An 18,993-nucleotide genomic window follows, 5' to 3' on the forward strand; every position below is an offset into this window, starting at 1 on the left:
CTGTAGCACTGTCCTCCTGTTGTTAATCGATTTGCTCTAACAGACACCAGTACCGTCTCCAGTGCTCCCGGTGGCATATTCAACATGCCAAAAATAGTAACAACAAGTCTCACAGTGGTATGTACAATAAATGAATCAAAACTTTATTTCATTTGTTTACTTATGTTAGGCTTCCCAGAACATTCTCAGGAGGCCATTCCCAGCAGTACTCAGCCAATGGGGCTGATGGTTCAATGATAGGGCCCAGATACGTGGCACTGCTCAGTCTCCGCTACGCTGGTGCTGCATCTGATGTATTCAAAGGGCCATGGGGTGTGCCTAGTATTGAACCAGGGTCCCATGGATGCAAAGCATGTGCCTTAACCCCCATACCTTGCCCCTCTAGGTCCCACTTTATTTACCTAGAGATCTACTAATATATAATAAACAGTTATGGTGAACACATACACATAAAAATATTGCTAAGAAAAAACATAGCTCTTGGCTCAATGCCTTGACATGCAGTTTAAACACTGCTGTCCCCAAAGACACCTGTGAGACCCAGGTCATGCCAAGAGGGGTGCTCTCAGGCTTTCACAGTAAATAAAGGAGTCAAATCCTCACTAAAAGGAGAAATGGCTATGAAACACACATCGAGTACCCATATTCCCTTTCACTACTACCACATTCTTGGGATGTCACTATAACAAATTTCTAGGAAACACTGGATTCAAATGTAACATATTACAAGTGAGAAGAAAATTTCACATTTCATCACAGCTCCCCCCATTAAATGCTTCTACCAGTAGAAATACATACTTAAGGGGAATATTTTTTTTAATTTTTTAATGAAACACTGTGAGATACAGTTAAAGACTTAACACACTTTTGTGATTACATTTCGTCATACAACGGTCATGTACCCATCTCTCCACTAGTGCCCATTCTTCACCCCAATGATCCCAGTATCCCTCCTGCCACCCCTACCCCATCCCTTCTGCCCCCCACCTCTGTGACAGGCACATTCCCTTTTACTCTCTCTCTCTCCTTTTGGGTGTTATGGTTTGCAATACAGGCATCAGTGGCCATCATGTTCGGTCTATAGTCTACTTTCATCATGCATCTCCCATTCCACGCGAGTCATCCAAGCATCCTTTGCTTGGTGGCAGGGGAATATTTAAAGTCTAATTAAATTCAGACCTAGCCATTTCCATACTCTTCTTCTTCTTCTTCTTCTTCTTCTTCTTCTTCTTCTTCTTCTTCTTCTTCTTCTTCTGCTTCTGCTTCTGCTTCTGCTTCTTCTTCTTCTTCTTCTTCTTCTTCTTCTTCTTCTTCTTCTTCTTCTTCTTCTTCTTCTTCTACTTCTTCTCCTTTTTTCTCTTTTTTGGCTTTTTGGGTAATACCCGGTGATGCTCAAGAGTTGGTCCTGGCTCTGCACTCAGGAATTACTCCTGGCCATGTTTGGGGGACCATATGGGATGCTGGGGACTGAACCCAGGTTGACCGCATGCAAGGCAAATGCCCTCCCTGCTGTACTATCACTCTGACTCACACATTTCTGTGTTCTTAAAGCTCCATATAATCCCAAACACCTAGATACTTTTAGTCACGTGAACCTTTATGTGTCGTTTGACAGACCTTTGGCAGTAACTGTCCACTGCCAAAGTTTCCCTTTACAAATGCCAGAAAAGAAATTTCTTCACACTCTGCATCTGATGTGGGAGTCAAGTTTGAATGGGGGGAAACCAAGGAATATTTGCAACTCAGAAATAACCCTATAAACATAAGGACCTAATTTGTTCCAAAGGAGAACCTAAAACTTAAGTTTAAAGACATTTTTTAAGCAAACCTGTAAAACTACACTGTCCACTGCAGTACGAAATTTGTCTGAGGATTTGGATGTAAGTACACAAAATGGTTCTATTCCTCTATAGGCCACATTTCAAGTGCTCAGTAGCCAGTGTGACTAGTAGCTACCACACAGGATAGCCAGAAGAAAGTATTTCCATTACCATGGAAACTTTTACCAGGTAGGGGAAGAATGACAGTAGAACAAGCTTCATCAGGCAGTTCTGAAGGAGGCACTGGGTGTATTTGCAGTGGAACCAAGGGTAGGCAGACCAGCTTCAGGTGGACTTCAGTGAATGGGGAATCCAGTCTGTCAGGAAATCTAAATCGAAGAACAATATGCTAACCTGAACATGAGTCTTCCTTCCTTTGGGTGACTTCTGGGGCACTGTGCCGGCCACAGAGTAAGCATGCTGCAGACACCCACAGGCCTGGCAGTGTGATGACGGGAAATGCTCTTAGCTGGCGTTGTAATGCCAATGGTGACTGCTTAGATGGATCTGAGGAGATTAACTGTGGTAGGCATGACATGTTTTTCTAGATTTATCATTTTATTCTGGGGGGGCTTTGGGGGTCACACCCAGTGATACTCCAGAAGTATTTCTAGCTCTGTGCTTAGGCTCACTCCTGGTAGTGCCTGGGGTGGGGGGAACATATGTAGCGCTGGGGATTTGAACCTAGATTGCTACAATGCAAGACAACCTCCTTCACCCCTGCAGTAACTCCCTGGCTCCAGATTTAACTCTATCCTTCATCATCATAATTTACTTAATGGCACCACTGATGAACACACAAAGAATGAAATGCAATGAGTCAGTCATTAAGGAGCTTAATACTGTGTGAACTACTCAAACCATGTAGTACATTTTCTCTACTGTAACAGGTCATATTTTTACCAACTTCTCTGTTTAAGAAAATTCACTTGATCACTGGATCACATGACACCCGTTACTCATCGATTTGCTTGAGCGGGTGCCAGTAATGTCTCCATTTGTCCCTGTCACATGCTAGTTGTAACCCAATGGCATCTGCTTGCTCCAGGAACACGAAGAGCCTCAAACCGATCGTTCAGAGTCTTGACGAAGAAGTTTGACCATCTCGTAGGTGGGTGGCCATGCAATCTTTTGACGTGCCATGGAATCCAGTTGGTAATGGCTCTAGTTGTCTCCAAATCACATTACGTGTTCAATCCATCTGATTTTCGATGCCATGATAAAGGAGACAGCATCCCTGATTCTTGATCTTGATGGAGGTCAGAACTCTGGATTCTTTCTCTCACTTGAGTGAAACGTGATACTCCAAACGTAGCTCTTTCAATTCCTCTTTGGGAAACCCGAATAGCGTTCTCATACTGTTTTCATAGGGCCCAGGCATATGTTAATGCAGAAAGAACAGTGGAATCAAAGAGATGTGCCCAGAGCCGGAGGTTCTTCATCCTCTTAGCTATTTCTTCAATGCTCTTGAAGGCATTCCAAGCCGCTCTTTTCCTCCTGCACAACTCAGGTGCCAGGTCATTTGTCATGTTGACTTCTGACCTACGTACACATAACTGTTACATTCGGAGATGGTTGTTCCGTTGAGAGTGAATGGAACATCAGGAACAAGACTGTTTCTCATGACCATTGTCTTCATGAGATTCAGCTGTAGTTTGACCTTTCCACACTCACAGTCAAAGTCGGCCAGCATTTGTGCTGTTTGGCTAATGTTTGGTGTTATTAGAACAATGTCATCAGCAAAGCAGAGGTGGTGTAGTTGCCAACCATCTATCTTCACTCCCATTCCTTCCCATTCCAGTCATCGCATGATGTTCTCGAGGGTGGCACTGAAGAGTTTTGGTGAAATGGTATCACCCTGCGGAACCCCTCTCTTGACATGGATGATCACTTCCTTGTAGAATGGTGAGATTCTGATAGTGAATCCATAATACAGCTCACAGAGGATTCTGATGTATTGATTTTGAATGCTCTGTTTGGCTAGGGCTTCAATGACCACTTCAGTCTCAACAGAATCAAAGGCCTTCTTTAAACTGATGAACGTTAGACAGAATGGCATCTTGAACTCCTGAGAAACCTCAATGAGCTTGGTTATGGTGTGGATATGGTCGATCGTGCTGAATCCTTTTCTGAAATCGGATTATTTGCATAATTGTCCTTCATCTAGTGTTCTGTCAATCCTTTTCAGGATGACTCGAGTGAACAGTTTATAGATGACAGTCAACAGGCCGATCAGGCAATAGTTGCCAATGTCGTGGATATCTCCCTTCTTGTACAGTAGAACAGTCCTGCTGGTTTTCCATTGGAATGGAATCTTGCATTCAGACAGGTAGTATGTGAAGAGCTGAGCCAGTGTATTGATGAGTACTGATGGAAGGTTCTTCAGATGTTCGGGTCTGACCTTGTCTGGGCCGGGTGCTGTTTGCTTCTTTACTGAGGAAATGCTGTGTTGGATTTAGGAAGGGAGAACATTGGGAATGACTTATCCATCCTGTGGAATTTGATATGTGGGCAGGTGGACATGGCTATCAAAGAGATCTGAGTAGAAGTCATGGATAATCTTCCTTGCCCTTCTGGAAGATGTGATAGATCCATTAGGACATCAGAGGACAGTCATCTTGGTCTTGTAGTTGGTGAAGGAGAAGCAGGCGTTGCGAATGCTTTTCCAGGCTTCTGCCACATCTGCCAGCACTGTTGCTATTGTCTGTTTGAGGTCTTCATTTATCGCTTCTCTGCACTGCTTTGCGAGCTCGGACATTCGCTTGCAGTTGCCTGAGGCTTGCGCCAAGCCACGCTAGCAAATGAGCTCAAGAGTTTTCAAAGACAAGCATCTTTTGGTGGCTATCTCTCTCTCAGTGTTCCTCACACAATCATGGAGGTGCTGAACCAGTCTATCATACTCCTTATCAATGTTGTCAATGACGGCATTTTACCATGTTGCCGCAATAGTGCCAAAGAGTTCCCAGTTGGTGGTCGTTCTGGAAGTTCTCTTCTTAAACTTTGCAGCCCTTTATTCATGCTCCATGAAGTATAATTTTGCACGAAGGAGACAGTGGTCCAATCCCATTTGGAATTTGGGGACAAAAGCGACATCAGTCAGGCAAAACTATTGATTGAATATGATGTGGCCAATTTAAGAAAATTAAGAAAATTAAATTAAGAAAATTACTCGGCCGACCCAAGTTCGATTCCTCCGCCCCTCTCGGAGAGCCCGGCAAGCTACCGAGAGTATTCGATATGCCAGACACAGTAACAACAAAGTCTCCAATGGAGACGTTACTGGGCCCGCTCGAGCAAATCGACGATCAACGGGAGGGCCTTTACTTTACTTACTTTACTTTACTTTACTCGAAATAAATTTATTAGCTTTATAATAAATAAAGAGCCCCAGCAGCTGAGGACCTCCGGAGCCAGCCACAGCCATGCTGGGACCACTTTCCACACATCTGGATGGGCCTCATACATGAAAGAACTGGTAGAGGAACCCAGGCATGCGGGTCCCGGGGCTGAGGTCTCCAAACCAACTCAGTTTGGGACTGGGCCTTTTCCACCCAGACCCCCCTATCTTCCAGTAGGTAGGCATCACACCCACCAGCTGCTGCCAGCACCATTTTGGCCCCATCAACGGCCAAGACGCAGAGACTATAAAACCCAGCTCCCAGAGAAAAACAGCACAGAGTCTCCTGCCCCCGCGCCTGGTTGTCCTCACCGGGGCCCCTTGAAGGGCGGAGGGTTGAGTTTCTCTCTCCACCCCCGCCCCGAGCAGAGCCCCAGAAGCTGAGGACCTCCGGAGCCAGCCACGGCCATGCTGGGACCACTTTCCACACGTCTGGATGGGCCTCATGCATGAAAGAACTGGCAGAGGAACCCAGGCATGTGGGTCCCGGGGCTGAGGTCTCCAAGCCTACTCGGATTGGGACTGGGCCTTCTCCACCCAGAGCCCCCATCTTCCAGTAGGTAGGCGTCACACCTACCAGCTGCCGCCAGCGCCAGGTTGGTCCCATCAACAGCCAAGATGCAGAGACTATAAAACCCAGCTCCCGGAAGGAAATAATAAGACATCTTATTATCTTATTTTTCCTTTGGAGAACCTGTCAGGCTACCAAAAGTATCCTGCCCGCACGGCAGAGTCTGGCAAACTTCCCTTGTCATACTCAATATGCCAAATACCAGTAACAATGATGGGTCTCATTCTCCTAACCCTGAAAGAGCATTGAAATGGCTCTTTTAAAATCTCAGGGCTAGGAAGAAGGAGACATTACTGGTGCCTGCTCGAAACAATCGACAAACAACAGGATGATCGTGATCGTGATTGATTTAAAAAATGTTCTTTGGAGGCCAGAGAAATGTTAGAGGGGTAAAGTGCTTGCCTTGCGTGCAGCAACCCAGGTTATTTCCCTGGTACTACATGTAGTCCACCAGTCTTCCAGGAGTCACCACTGAGAACTTCTTTAAGGTATGCAAAGTGTGGTATCCTCAGTGGCTAGCCCTTCTTTAAACTTTGGGCTTGCTACAGACCTGAATCCATGAGCAAAATCCTAACACCTACATAAACAAGTCTAGTTTCTACCTTAGCGATCCATCTCCTGCCTTTCAGAACTGTCTATAGCTTGTCCTGAATTCAAAATCAAGTGTCCAGGACACGGTCACACAGTTTAGTGTTGTGAGGCCCAGGAGCTCTGTGACATGCATGAGGCTTGTGAATATGGGCCTGGGGAAGCCCTCTGCCCCCAAAGCTATTACCCAGCAGGACAATGGCAGTGTAAGAACAAGGCGTGCATTGCCCACGGCTGGAAGTGTGATGGCAGGGATGACCGTGGTGACTTCTCCATTGAGGAAATGTGTAGTTAGTCTGGTGCCCATCACCAGCCCTCTTGAGAGGGAAGGCTGTACCGTGGGGGCTGCATTTTGCAAGTAGTATCTATTCTGTGACTAAGTCTGCTGTCCTATAACTGAAAACAGGATGCTTCCCAGGAATATCCTAAATTTAGCTCATCGTGGAAACAGAGTACTGTCTTTGCAAGAATAATCACTCTGCTAGGCACACTTGGATGATGGCTGGCATTTCCCTGCTCCATGTGGCCAGTGCACAGAATTCCTGATTCTGTGGGTACTCACAGATATGATGATGGCTCCTAACAGTGTACTGAACTCAGAAGGAAACTTTCTCAGAGAAGTGGGGGGGGAGAAATCTCCAAAGAACTCACAAGTCCTATATCTGTTTTCTGACCATGACAACAGTAGAGGGAGCCTCCAGCTTCTTATGCAATAATTTCTTAAGTAAATATTTCCCTTAAGACTAGTATTGACTGACTTTAAAACTACTCCAATCAGAACTCTCAAATACTAGCTTGATTCTTTTTGAATACGAGTTCAATCTACTCCCATGTGTCCGAATGTCTTTGGGATGAGGTTTTAACTCTCAATTTCTTGAAAATTTTACTATAAAAGATAACTTGCAGAGCTGCAGGGATAGTACAGGGGGTAAGGTACTTGCCTTGCATGTGGCCAACCCAGGTTTGATATCCTGGCCTGCTTATGGTCTCCTGAGCAGTACCAGGGGCCACTCTTAGCTCAGAGGCAGAAATAGCCCCAGAGCACTTCCAGGAGTGGCCTAAGAAGGAAAAAAGAAAAAAAATAATTTTCTGTTTTAGAGTTCCCTTGAGTAATAGAAATATTGTCATCTTGCCCATGGTAAGAGTTGTCGATCACTTCTCTCCTGCTCCCCCCTACCCACCTCTACAAACAATACACACACACACACACACACACACACACACACACACACTCACAGTGATAATGAAAAAGAATGCTTTGCTCCTGTCCAGCTTTTTGTCCAGAGGACATGTTCAGATGCGATGAAAGGAAATGCCTCCCAGAATCCAGGATATGTGACAGGGAAGCTGACTGTACTGATGGTACTGATGAACCCAAGACGTGTGGTAAGTATTGAGTTACTTGGTTACGTGTGGGAGGGAGAAGATGTGGCTGACCAGCTCAGTGGTTATTTGTATAGTGAGTACAGGGTCAAACTTTGCAGAGAATGTATGGAGGCACACTCTCCATAAGCAACAGTCCTTCAGTGATCAATCCCTTAATTATTGATTTTGGTACATTGTTTTTATTTGTTTGTTTGTATTTTTAAAAAAACACAGTAATTTAAAAGTTATTCAAAGTTGGTTTTAGACTACAAAGTTCAAGCACTACTACCAGTATCAGCTCCACCAGTGTTCCAAGGTTCCCTTCCATGCCCCACCACTCTGCCATACTGCCCTCTTGACCGGCTCCTTAATTTTAAGTTTTTTTAATTTTTAAGGTAAGGTAAGGTAAAGGCCCTCCCGTTGATCGTCGATTTGCTCGAGCGGGCCCAGTGACGTCTCCATTGGAGACTTTGTTGTTACTGTGTCTGGCATATCCAATACTCTCGGTAGCTTGCCGGGCTCTCCGAGAGGGGCGGAGGAATCGAACTCGGGTCGGCCATGTTGGCCGCTTGTAAGGCAAACGCCCTACCCGCTGTGCTATCGCTCCAGCCCTTTAATTTTTAATTTTTTTAATTTATTGAATCAATGTGAGACACAGTTACAAATCCTTCATGTCTGAGTTTCAGTCATACAATGACCCACCCCTCCACTAGTGCACATTTTCCACCATCAGGGTCCTCAGTAACCTCCCCCGTCCTAACCCTCCCCCCCCCTCTATGGCAGACAATCTCCCCCATACTCTCTCTCTACTTTTGAGCATTTTAGATTGCAATATAAAGACTGAGAGATACATTTGGTCCTTTATCTACTTTCGGCACACATTTCCCATCCTGAACTATCCCTCCAACTTTTAAAGTTTGGCACTTTCAAAAGTTTGGTTGTTAAAGTTTGGGTCTGATGATTTCAGTGGTGTTACTCTCTGGTTTGGATATTTAGCTCTATCATTTGTATAAGTAAAGTAAAGTAAAGTAAAGGCCCTCCCGTTGATCATCGATTTGCTCGAGCGGGCCCAGTAACGTCTCCATTGGAGACTTTGTTGTTACTGTGTCTGGCATATCGAATACTCTCGGTAGCTTGCCGGACTCTCCGAGAGGGGCGGAGGAATCGAACTCGGGTCGGCCATGTTGGCTGCGTGCAAGGCAGACGCCCTACCCACTGTGCTATCGCTCCAGCCATCATTTGTATAGCTTTAAAAAATGTTTTTTAGCAAAATGCTTTTAATATTTATTGATTGGTTTACAAAACTTTAATAATAGTTTCTTGTGTGTGTCATCCCAACACCACACCATCAGTAGAGTCTCCCTCCCCCAAAGTTCCCAACACCACGCTCCCCCCGCACACGCACCCCTCACAAACTCAACTCTGTGGGCCAACTCTTCCCATTCTCTTGCCATTGACTCCTTGTGGCTACTTTGTTGTGTATCTTGGCATCCCGATTTTGTGAGAGATGATTCTGTATCTGTCCGTTTCCTTCAGACTGACTGTTCCAGGTCCTTGAGAGTGAGCCAATGTTACCTGAACTGTCAAACTTCCCATAGTGGTTCTCAAATTGTAGCAGTGGGGTAGCAAACTAGCTGAAGACCTCAAAGTGTATCGTTCTTAAAATACTGGGATACACAATACAAACTTTGCCAAAGAGAAGTCAATTGTTTTCTGGAGACAGAATGATGAGTTCTTCGAGGAATCAACAGAGCAAGACTGTTTTCTGGTGCAGTGGGATTTGGGGAGCTACTGAACAAGTAGCTTCACTGTGGATCTCACTGTTAACGTCACTCTTGCTTCAAGTTGGGCATCTATCCTGGAGATGATTTTTTCATTATTATTTTATTTTGGATGGTTCCTGCCTGGTACTCAGAAAGTTCATGGGCCCCAAAGGTGATTCTCAAGGAATCAGGCTGTAATTTGGTGCAGGGGCTCCAAGGCATGATGGTGTTTGGGGCTTTCCATGTGGGGGATACTTGGAACACCCCAGCAGTGCTGTGCACTTCCAGAGCCAGACCCGCGAGAGCTCAGAGGCCTCCAGTACTGCACCCAGCAATGCTCAGGGGGACCAGGTGGTGGCAGGAATAGCACCCAGGTTGGCTGCTAGGACTGAATCCTAACTAATATACTATCTTCTGGGCCCTAGAAGATATTTTTTAAAAATATGTTTCCTGGGAGCCTTGATATAGTGGGCAGGGCCTTGACTTTCATGCAACTGATCTGGATTCAGTCCCCAGCATCCCATAGAGTCCCTCAAGCACCGCCAGGAGTAATTCCTGAGTGCAGAGACAGGGATAACGCTTGTCATCTCTGGGTGTGACCCAAAAAAGAAAAAAACACCCATCAGCAATGGGTCAAAACACAGTTTCCATCATTGGAATTAGTAAATCATATCACTTCCTGAGTAAAAGGTCCAAGCAGGCAAAACTTGGAAGAAAATAGAGATAATGTTTTCTTAGCTACTCCACAAGTCAACAGCAAGCCTTGAAACTGTATAGAGTGTCAACCTACAAGGTGATGCCAAGCCCTGGCTCTGTGGCACCTGACATTCTCTCTTCTACAGATTCCTCCATGGTCTCACGTGCCTTGGGAAGATGGCAGGGTCAAAGGTTATTTTTGTCTTGTAATCAGTTTCCTTTTCTTGAGGCATCATGGTTGACAAGAATATTCATCATGCTGTTTTATGCTTCTGATGCCATCGCACCATCCCCACCACAATCGTCAATAACACTCCATCACTTTCTGGGGTTCCTTCTCCTTCCCCCCACTCACCCTGGTCTCACTAACACATAGAGGTTGAAAAAAGAAAGCAAGAAAATAGGTGATGCAAATGAAAACTACTCTGAGATATGCCCAACAAAACTGACAGTTGAGACTGCCCAAAGTTATTCTTTTTTTATGGCTTACTAAGATTATTCTTTTTTATGTTTAGGCTTTACTCCTGGCTCTGTGCTCAGGGATCAGCCATGGCAAGCTTGGGATATCATATGGGGTACAGGGAATTGAGCCTGGGTTTGCAGTATGCAGGGCAAGTGCCTACCTGCTGGACTATCTGACCAGCCCCCCAAAGTTATTCTTAATGAGTTGTTTTTATTCTTGATGGGAGTATGAAGAGCTATGTTACTCTGGGTTCACAAGTGCTGGAGATTTTTCTGTGTTCTCCTGCCTTCACTACTGTCCTCTCTTTACAAGGTAAAAACTGCTCTCTGCTCAACAGAGGCTGTGACAGGCTGTGCGTGGACACTAACTGGGGTATCCAGCATTCATGTGCCCCTGGATGTCAGTTGCAGCCAGATTTTCAGAGCTGTGGAGGTCAGAAGCTTTAGGATGCATATTTTGAAATGTTTTAATTATGGGAAAGCATACTAACATCAAAAAGATTTAGGTTGGACAGTTTGAATGAATGAACAGTTCAGTAGGGTCAGTTGCAGTCAGATGTGTGCAGCCATCAATGCTGCCACTCCTAGGGCTTAGTCGTCATCATTATCATCATCATCATCATCATCATCATCATCATCATCACTATCAGAAAGTCTGAACCGACTAAACATCTGTTCCTCCCTTGTCCTCCCTGGAAACACATATTTTGTGCTCATCAACTTTTCTATTCTGATCTCCATGTAAGTGAAATCATATATTCTTTGTTTTATGTAGGAGTACTGCTATTTATTCAGCCACTGATTAGCTGATTGAATTGGGCATGAATTGGGCATGAACTCCACCTTACTTTTTTTAAATTTTTTATAATTTTATTTATTGAATCACCATGAAAGCAGTTACAAAGCTTTCAGGTCTAAGTCTCGGTCATAAATGAAACACCTGTACTTTCACCAGTGCCCATTCTCCACCCCCAACAACTCCAGTATACCCCCATCCCACACCCTCCTTCTACCTGTGGGGCAGACGATTTCCACATTACTGTCTCTCTACTTTGATCACATTCAATATTTTGACACCAGACCCACCATTATTATTTGATATTTACCCCAACACTCAGATCTGCTGAAAAGGAAATAGTAGACAATTTGTTTTCTACTGCTGGTTATGAATAACATATGATATCTCATGGCTGCAGTAGTGGCCGTACAATTTTGAAATTCCGAAATTTTAACACTTAAATCTGGAGGGATTTCTGCCAAAACCTGCTGGGTTCCAAGATTTGTTCCTGAGTTTCTGGGATCATGGCTGTTAAGCAGCTTGAAAGAAGCCAGAAAGGACGTTCATGGGCAGCGACTTGGGGTCTCATTGGGATGGGGAGGAAAAGGTGGGCTCCACCCCATTCCGTGAGACCCCTCATGTCTCATCACTGAGGGTCCAAACCTGACTATCCAGTGGCCTCTGGAGCATGGCGGCCACCGAGCCTCCAAGAAGGAGCAGGCAGAGGAACAACACCCTTTTCCCTCGGGGTTGCCTGGCGACAGTAATCTACTGTGGGGTCCAGACGCATTTCTGCCAAAAGCCACTGGGTTTCAAGATTTGTTTCTGAGTCCTTGAGATTATGGCCATTAAGCAGCTTGATCAGGAGCAATAGAGGCCATTCGTGAGCGGTGATGTGGGGTCTCATTGGGGTGGGGAGGAAAGGGCCGGCCCCACCTCCATCCCTTGAGGCCCCACGTGTCTTGTCACCGTGGGCCCAGACTGTCCCGTGGCTTCTGGAGGATGGTGGCCACCAGGCCTCCAGGGGGAACAGGCCAAGGCACGGAACCTTTTCCCACCTGGTGGCCCAGTGCCGGTAACCTACTGCAGGGACTGGACGCATTTCTGCCAAAAGCCGCTGGGTTTCAAGATTTGTTTCTGAGTCTCTGGGATCATGGCCATTAAGCAGTTCAATCAGGAACCAGAGAGGCCATGCCTCCAATTATATAGCTGAGCCGGAGGTGGTTTGTGGGTGTGTTTCCCACATACCTAACTTTTGACCATTTACTTTCTTGGTAAACTTTGCCCCAAGTTTTTGGGGTCTGGCCAAAAGCACAGCAGCAATTTGGGGGTATCTGGAAGTCTGAAGGCGCCATCAGGCTGCTGAACACTTGCCTCACAGGTACAGATTGACCTGCTGGCAGCACCATACTCCCGGAAATTGTATATTCTTTATTATTTTGTGTGTGACTAATTTTGTGGGAGGCAGAGGGAAATATGCTCAGGGCCTACCCCTGATAAAGTAGTCAGGGGTCACTTTTGGCATTCTTGGGGTACCAGGTAGTGCAGAGGATGAAACCCAGGACTTATACATGTGAAGATTGTGCTCCAGCCCTTGGAGCCATCCCCCAGACCAGGGTTTTCTGCACCTTTAAGGAACATCTAACTTGTGCCACGTAGTAAAATTTTTTTCCTTAGAAAACAAATTGGTAGGCCTCTCAAGTGGTGCTTCAGAGACCTAGGGATCTCTTCTGGGATTTCTCAGGTAGTTAGGAAAGCTGTTAACTGTGGGGGCTGGAATGTGGTGTTAACCAGGCCCTGTGGTGCCAGGGATTTCCCAGGTCACCCCAGCAGTGCTTATGGGCCTCCAGGGCTGTGCCTGGTGACACTTGGGGGACCATGTGGTGCTGGGGAATATAACCAGGTTAGTTCAATGCAAGACACACAGCTTAACCCCTGAGGTGAATTTCTGGTCCAGAATTTTTTTCTACCAAATAACGTTCCAAAGTGTATATGTCACATTGTGCTGTTCATCTTGTGTTTCACCTTTTGGTTCTTGTCTACTGGGATGAACATGGAGAGTACAGGTGTCTGCTTGAGTTTGTGTTTTTGGTTCCCTTGCATATATGACTGAGGTGGAATTGCATACTTATGGGGTATATTCTAAGTTTCACTTAAAAAAATTATTAAACTGTTTTCCAGTAACTTGACCATTTCACCTTTTCACGGGCAATATACAAAGTTCTAATATTTCCATCTCCTGCGAAACTTTGTTATTCTCCTATTTTGTAAAAATTGCAGATCAACTGATAACTAATGAGAAAATATTCTATCTAGCATATTGACAGAGTTAATTTGTTTGGGAATACACAACCTCTCCATGGCCAGGCCTAGTGTCTAAGGGATAAGCAGTAGAGAGACACTGTAAATGGTTCTTAGGGCGATAGAGGAGATCAGAACTCAGCACAGCCAAACAACCTAGGGTGTTTCTGTGGAATCAGTCGGTGTGTTGGTGATTTCTGTGGGGGCAAGTGCTGTCCAGCACTTGATTTCCTCTTTATAAAATTTGAGTGAGCACTTAGCAAATGGCTCCAGAAAAAAATACTCAATAGATTGTTCCTAGGACTTCTCTCCCCTTTACCTCTCTGAGATGTGGATGAGTGCTCCATGGCACACAACCCCTGTGGCCAGCTCTGCAAGAACACACCAGGATCCTACTCTTGTGACTGCGCTCCAGGTCACCAGCTCCACAATGGCACTGACTGCCGAGTGACAGGTGCATTTCAGGATCTGGTCTAAAGCCTAACTCCCTCTCTATCTTGTTAATTCTAGATAAAATTGGTACCTACGAATTATTTTAATGTTAGTATTAGAGATGACTTTATTCTTTCCATCAAGAACCTGCTATTCTAACATTCTTTGACCATTCCTTGGGCATTAGATATATTTTCATTTTTAATTAAAAATAGTTCAAGTTTTATTTGAGACTCCATAATTTAAAATATTGTTCATAATAGTGATTCATACACACAACATTCCTCTCATGAGGCGCCTACCAGAGTGTCTACTTCCCTCCACATTGTCTCAGTGTCTCCTCAACCTCCTACTCTGCCCTCTATAAATCTCGGTTTATCAAGTATATTTTAAATAACATAGCTATTCTGAGTCTATCTAAGGAGGTGTTCCAAATACCCTAAACAATGTAATCTTAACTTGGCCTATATTTTTTAACAGTAGAACATTTATTGACATTTGGCCACATTATATTAGTTATGAGATGACTTTGGCCCAGGTGCAGAGAAGGGCACCTGGATCTGAAATATAACCAGATAGTAAAGTTCTAAAGATTAGTTTCAACATTCTGAGATACAGAGGAAGACATTAAGACTTATTAGTGGCCAGTCAGTTGCCCTTTGGTTACTTCTTAGCCTTTGAGTATAATGTAGATCTGGGGCATTGGAGATAAGACATAATCTTTAGTTATTAAAACTAGCATGCAGCCTCATGGGATGGGGGGCAGAACTGACACATCCTTCCCACCCCGCCAAGACCACAAGTTGCCCCCACGAGCAGCTCTCTGGCACGGCCATGGCCCCAGAGGCACATGGACCTAAATCAGAACCCAGCAGCTTTCAGCAGAAATGTGAAAGGACAATGCATTAAGTTACAGCACTGTGCCCCCCCTGGGATGGAAAGAGTGTCTGTCTCTTCCGCTTTTTTAACCCCCCGACAGCACGGTGGCTGCCTCAGAGCGTATTGGACAGCCAGGTATGAGCCAGCAGTGACAGGGCAATTGCGGCCTCATGGAATGGGGGACAGAACCGCCACATCCTTCCTGCCCTGCTGAGACCATGAGTTACCTCCCACAAGCAGCTCTCTGGCACGACCATGGACCTAGAAGTACACAAACCAATCTTGGAACTATACAGCTTTGGGCAGAAATTCCTCCAGACTCAATTAGTAAAATATCAGAAATCCAAAATTACATGGCCGCAATAGTGGCCACGTGACACCATATGTTCTTCATAACCAGCAATAGAAAACAAATTATTTCACGATGCCTTTTCAGCAGGTCTGATTGTTGGAAATAATAATAATGGTGCATCTTTTGTCGAAATAATGAATGTAGTCAAAGTACAGAGAGAGATAAGTGAAAATCATCTGCCTCATAGGTAGGGAGAGAGGTGGGATAGAGTTATATTGGGTTTCTTGGTGGTGGAAAATATGCACTGGTGAAGGGATGGGTGTTTGATCATTGTATGACCGAGACTTAAACCTGAAAGCTTTGTAACTGCTCTCACGGTGATTCAATAAATAAATTAAAAATAAATAAATAAATAAGTAAAACTAGCATGAAAGTTTCTCCTTTTCTTCTACTTTATATTTCAGATGGTACCCTGAAGATTCTCGTTGCATCAAATCAAGGGCTTGGTGTTCTGGAGAAAAGAACAGACATATATGAGATTTTTATACCTACAAAATCAAGGCCTACTTCTGTTGCATATGATCTTGAGAGAGGCATGTACTTCTGGGTGGATAGCATTTTAAATGTGTTTGTTCTCAGGAAGCCAAATTCTGTTCCTTTTTATCCAGGTATATTTCTTGGCATCAAGAATGTTAGCATCTTACAGTTTAAACATAGTGGAACAGATATATGTATTCATATGGAAATTTCCTGTGACTCATTTGTCATGAATCATAAAGTACATAAAGTCCTGGTTTGAGGTAAGACTATAACTTGGCTCTTTAAGAGATTTCTAGGACATAATCTAAGACTGAAATAGATTAAGCAAAATGGAAAGATTGGGGATACAGGCTCAGATCAAAGTTAGTGTCAGTCCTATACTAGGTACATGACCTTGAATAACAAAGATAACCCCTTTAAGCCCCTCTAAGATGTGGAAGTAGCACTTTTCAAGTGTTGGGGTTGAATAGTACATGCGAAAGAATATTCTAGGCACAAAGAAATGCTCTCCTAGTAATTAACATGTTGAGTTTATAAAGGTCAAGCTTATAACAACTTTCACCTGAGACTCATGCAGTCAATACAGCCCTCAAACTGAGGTTAGGTTCTCTTAGATTTCTTGGTTATATTTTTGCTAAGATCGATCTATCTATCTATCTATCTATCTATCTATCTATCTATGTCTATCTATATCTATCTATCTATATCTACATCAATATCTATAACTTTATGGTCTACTGAATGTTGAAAACACCTAACATTCCTAGTTCTAATCCCCTGCATCCAATTTGTCTTATTGTGTTTGCTCAAATCCAAAAGAAGCAGAATGTTCTGTCTGAGGTTCTTTGAGTGGTGGCAGGTAGGGGTGGGAATCAGTGCTCTAGGGGACCTGGGAGTTACTTCTGCTAATGCTTGGCCAAGTAGGCTAGATGGTTTAATGCTCAGGTATGAGGAATAGTCCCTGACCATGGACTACCTCCCTGTTCCCTCACGTCTTCTTTCTAAAAGTGAAATGGGTGGAGAAGAATACTGGAACCTGGGGCTGGAGAGATAGCACAGCGGGTAGGGCGTTTGCCTTGCACGCGGCCGCCCTGGGTTCGATTTCCAGCATCCCATATGGTCCCCTGAGCACCGCCAGGAGTGCAGAGCCAGGAGTAACCCCTGTGCATCGCCGGGTGTGACCCCAAAAAGCAAAAAAAAAAAATACAGGAACCTAACACTGCTTTTTCTGTCTCCAGAACTGAAAGTAGTGAACAGTATCTCTTTGGACTGGTTCATGGGGCAGTTGTACTGGGCTAGCAGCTTCACCAGGGTCATCTGTGCTGGCGTAAGTGTTGGCAGAGGCTATGTAAAAGTCTTGGAAAAGGATCTTATACCAGAGCAGCTCATGCTTCCTGAAAAGAAGTAAGTATATATCCAAAAGCTGTGGTTATCTTAGATTTTAAAAAGAGACCCCTTCAAACCTGGCAACCTATGTCTCACTTGCTTCCCAAATTCTTAATTGTGAACTCTAAATTGAATATTTTGGGGCCAAACTTTGTCACGTGTGCTGAGTATAATAGCAGAAATTACAACAGTCTAAGTGGCACAAGGATATTAGGTGTGCATGTGAAAACTGTTTCTTATAGAATACAAAAGAAATAAGAGTATATCTGTAAAAATAATATTTATGCTTCTGGCGAGGGGGTTCTCTAACACTTTACACTTTGGCTTTTCTCAGGTACATGTTCTGGGTTAAAAGAGGTGAGAGAGGCGTGAGGACTATTGAAAGCGCAGGGATAGATGTCTCTGATAGGAAAGTACTTGCTGTTGTAACTATAGAGGAGCCCGTAGGACTGACACTTGATCACATGACTGGAAGGTTCTATTGGATCAGTAACTAAAAAGAGGTATTGCAAAAAGGTCCAGAGGGAAGGGTGAATTATTTTAGCAGGAATTTTGTATGAGTATAAGGTAAGTACAATGTTCTACTACGTCTTAGATTAAGTCAGTGAGGTACCTTTTTGGGGAAAAAAAGCAAGGTTTAATGATATCTTTAGGTAGAGTCTAATTGAATCAAAATGGATTGGAATATTTACTGGAACTTCTGTGAAAATGCTATGCTGAACTCAGAACTGGAATTTTTTAGTAATACAGCCATACTCTTTGCTAGAGTCAGGACACCAAACTTAATAATATGGCAGGCTACTATCTTGAAAGCATTCAGTTACATAGGTACTTCAGTGCCTTGACCCAATACTTCTAGGTCTTAATATTATTTATCATATCTCAATTTTGAAAGCTTCAGACTATAGAACCAGCATGGAATGATAGTTAAAAACTTAGATTTGGAAGACATACTACTGGGCATATTGCTTCCATGTTGGCTAGGGTGCCTCTTTGAGCTCTCATTGCCCTCTCTGAAAAAAGAAAGACTGCCTTCCTTGTAAGGCAGTTGGAGAGAAGATTTGGCATGATGTCTAGATGTAAACTTGTATGACATACATGTGACCACAGTTTCTACAAGAAATAGCTCAGCCCACTGACTTGGAACTAACCTTCATAAATCTCAAGATGAATTCATTCCCATGAAGTTAATAACATCTAAAGATGCTTAGTCATGGGGCCAGAGAGATAATTCAAGACTTTGATGCTTGCTTTGCAACACAAATGGTATCCTGAGCTCCTCCAGGAGTAACCACTGAGCACAGAATCGGGAGTAAGCTCTGAGAACCACTGGATGATATACAAAAACGAAAACAAAAATGATGTTTATAAGGTAACAAAATAGGAGACTAACACCCAAGAATGGCCGAGATTAGTACTAGGAATTTTACTCCATGACTTGGAGGCCAGCCACACATGCTAGGGGAAAAGGGAGCTCAGATAGAGAAGGGAGCACCAAATAAAAGGTGTTGGGAGGATCCTCCCAGGATGGGAGAAGCATGCTGAAAGTAGACTATAGACCAAATATGATTGCCACCCATTGCCTCTTTTGCAAACCACAACACCCAAAAGGAGAGAGAGAGAGAGAGAACTAAAGGAAATGCCCTGCCACAGAGGCAGGGTGGGAGGAGACAACGGGGGGGTGGGAGGGATACTGGGATCCGTGGTGGTGGGAAATGGGCAC

The 18,993-nt window shown here is 44.2% G+C and overlaps 1 protein-coding gene across 1 annotated transcript; it reads left to right on the plus strand.

The window, feature by feature from the left end:
- The first annotated feature begins 6,525 nt into the window (after positions 1 to 6,525).
- On the plus strand, positions 6,526 to 17,767 carry LOC130023704 (low-density lipoprotein receptor-related protein 8-like). Its single transcript, XM_056114296.1, has 7 exons — positions 6,526 to 6,709; positions 7,649 to 7,762; positions 10,976 to 11,095; positions 14,070 to 14,195; positions 15,809 to 16,012; positions 17,123 to 17,288; positions 17,605 to 17,767. The coding sequence occupies exons 1-7, from the start codon at positions 6,526 to 6,528 to the stop codon at positions 17,765 to 17,767; spliced, it is 1,077 nt and encodes a 358-aa protein (XP_055970271.1).
- The last annotated feature ends 1,226 nt before the right edge of the window (positions 17,768 to 18,993 follow it).

This window comes from Sorex fumeus, unplaced genomic scaffold, assembly GCF_029834395.1.
Source record: "Sorex fumeus unplaced genomic scaffold, SorFum_2.1 ptg000024l, whole genome shotgun sequence".
Taxonomy (NCBI): domain Eukaryota; kingdom Metazoa; phylum Chordata; class Mammalia; order Eulipotyphla; family Soricidae; genus Sorex; species Sorex fumeus.

Coding starts and splice junctions, on each gene's coding strand:
- LOC130023704 (XM_056114296.1), top strand. CDS start 6,526: ATGGGCCTGGGGAAGCCCTCTGCCCCCAAAGCTATTACCCAGCAGGAC. Junction 11,096..14,069: donor AGATTTTCAGAGCTGTGGAG/GTCAGAAGCTTT, acceptor TACCTCTCTGAG/ATGTGGATGAGTGCTCCATG. Junction 16,013..17,122: donor TTCTGTTCCTTTTTATCCAG/GTATATTTCTTG, acceptor TTCTGTCTCCAG/AACTGAAAGTAGTGAACAGT.